Here is a 1,237-nt window from a genome sequence, read left to right on the forward strand (position 1 = left end):
GGGTGGAAGCGCGCGGTGTCAGCTTTGCAGAATGTGTACGCTAAGGGGAGGGTGAAGCGTGGCGGGAGGGCGAGGCAAGGAAGGAGGGCGTGAGAAAGGAGGCGGTGGCGGGTGGAGGAGAGTTATCTACACTTTAAAAAAAGGAGCCGCTTGAGCCGCGTAAAGGGAGACCTGGGGAGCGCCTGACCGCACGCGCGGGACACGAGCGTACCACGCTTTCCTACTCTTTCAGACTTTGACTGGTACGGGGTCCCAGGACTCCAGGAGGCCAGCAACGCGTACCCTAGGGAGTCCTACAGCAGTGCCCTGCCCGAGGCCCGTGAAAGTGCGAACGTCTACTACCCACCGCACCCGGTTCCTCGCGAGCACTTTTCCTGTGGCGCACCGAAACTCGTAGCGGGGGCCCAGGGGCTGAATGCAAGCTTGATGGACGGCGGCGCGCTGCCCGGATTCATGCCCACCTCGTCTGGAATCTCTGGAGCCTACGCTGCTCAGCGGAGACCCCCGTCTCCGGAACTGCTGCGCTGCAGCCGGCGGCGGCGACCTGGAACTACCGAGGCCAGCAACAGCTCGGCGGCCGTGGCACGCCGCAATGAGCGCGAGCGCAACCGCGTAAAGCTGGTAAACTTGGGCTTCCAGGCACTGCGGCAGCACGTGCCGCACGGCGGCGCCAACAAGAAGCTGAGTAAGGTGGAGACGCTGCGCTCCGCGGTGGAGTACATCCGTGCGCTGCAGCGGCTGCTTGCAGAGCACGACGCGGTGCGTGCTGCGCTCTCTGGGGGGCTGTTAACACCCGCTACTCTGCCGTCCGATGCGAGCGCGCAGCCCTCCACCTCCTCCGCCTCCCCCGCCTCCTTGGCCTCCCCGGCCAGCGCGTCTCTGTCCTGCACCTCTACGTCCCCGGACCGCCTGGTCTGCTCTGAGTCTGCCTCTCCGCACTCCGCCTACTCGTCGGACAGCAGCTGCGAGGGAGAGCTAAACCCGATGGAGCAGGAGCTGCTTGACTTTTCCAGCTGGTTAGGGGGCTACTGAGCACCCCAACCCTAAGGTAAGTTCCTGGACGGCGGGGAGGAGAGGCGGTAAGGGAGACACGTGGTGGGCGGGCCTGGCACTTAGCGCCACGGGGACACAGTGCAGCCAGGGCTCAGCCGGGGCGATCACTTGGATTTCGCGCACGCTTCATTTTTCCTCAACCTTTTTCAAGCCTGAGCAAGACCGACGTTTGTTTGTCCGGGAT

The 1,237-nt window shown here is 64.4% G+C and overlaps 1 protein-coding gene across 1 annotated transcript; it reads left to right on the plus strand.

The window, feature by feature from the left end:
• Positions 1-426: 426 nt before the first annotated feature.
• Positions 427-1,032, plus strand: ASCL2 (achaete-scute family bHLH transcription factor 2; the record flags this gene model as incomplete). The annotated part of the gene is made up of 1 exon (XM_080912226.1): positions 427-1,032. The coding sequence occupies one exon, from the start codon at positions 427-429 to the stop codon at positions 1,030-1,032; it is 606 nt and encodes a 201-aa protein (XP_080768352.1).
• Positions 1,033-1,237: the final 205 nt, after the last annotated feature.

This window comes from Micromys minutus (assembly GCF_963924665.1).
Source record: "Micromys minutus genome assembly, chromosome: 2".
Lineage (NCBI taxonomy): Eukaryota > Metazoa > Chordata > Mammalia > Rodentia > Muridae > Micromys > Micromys minutus.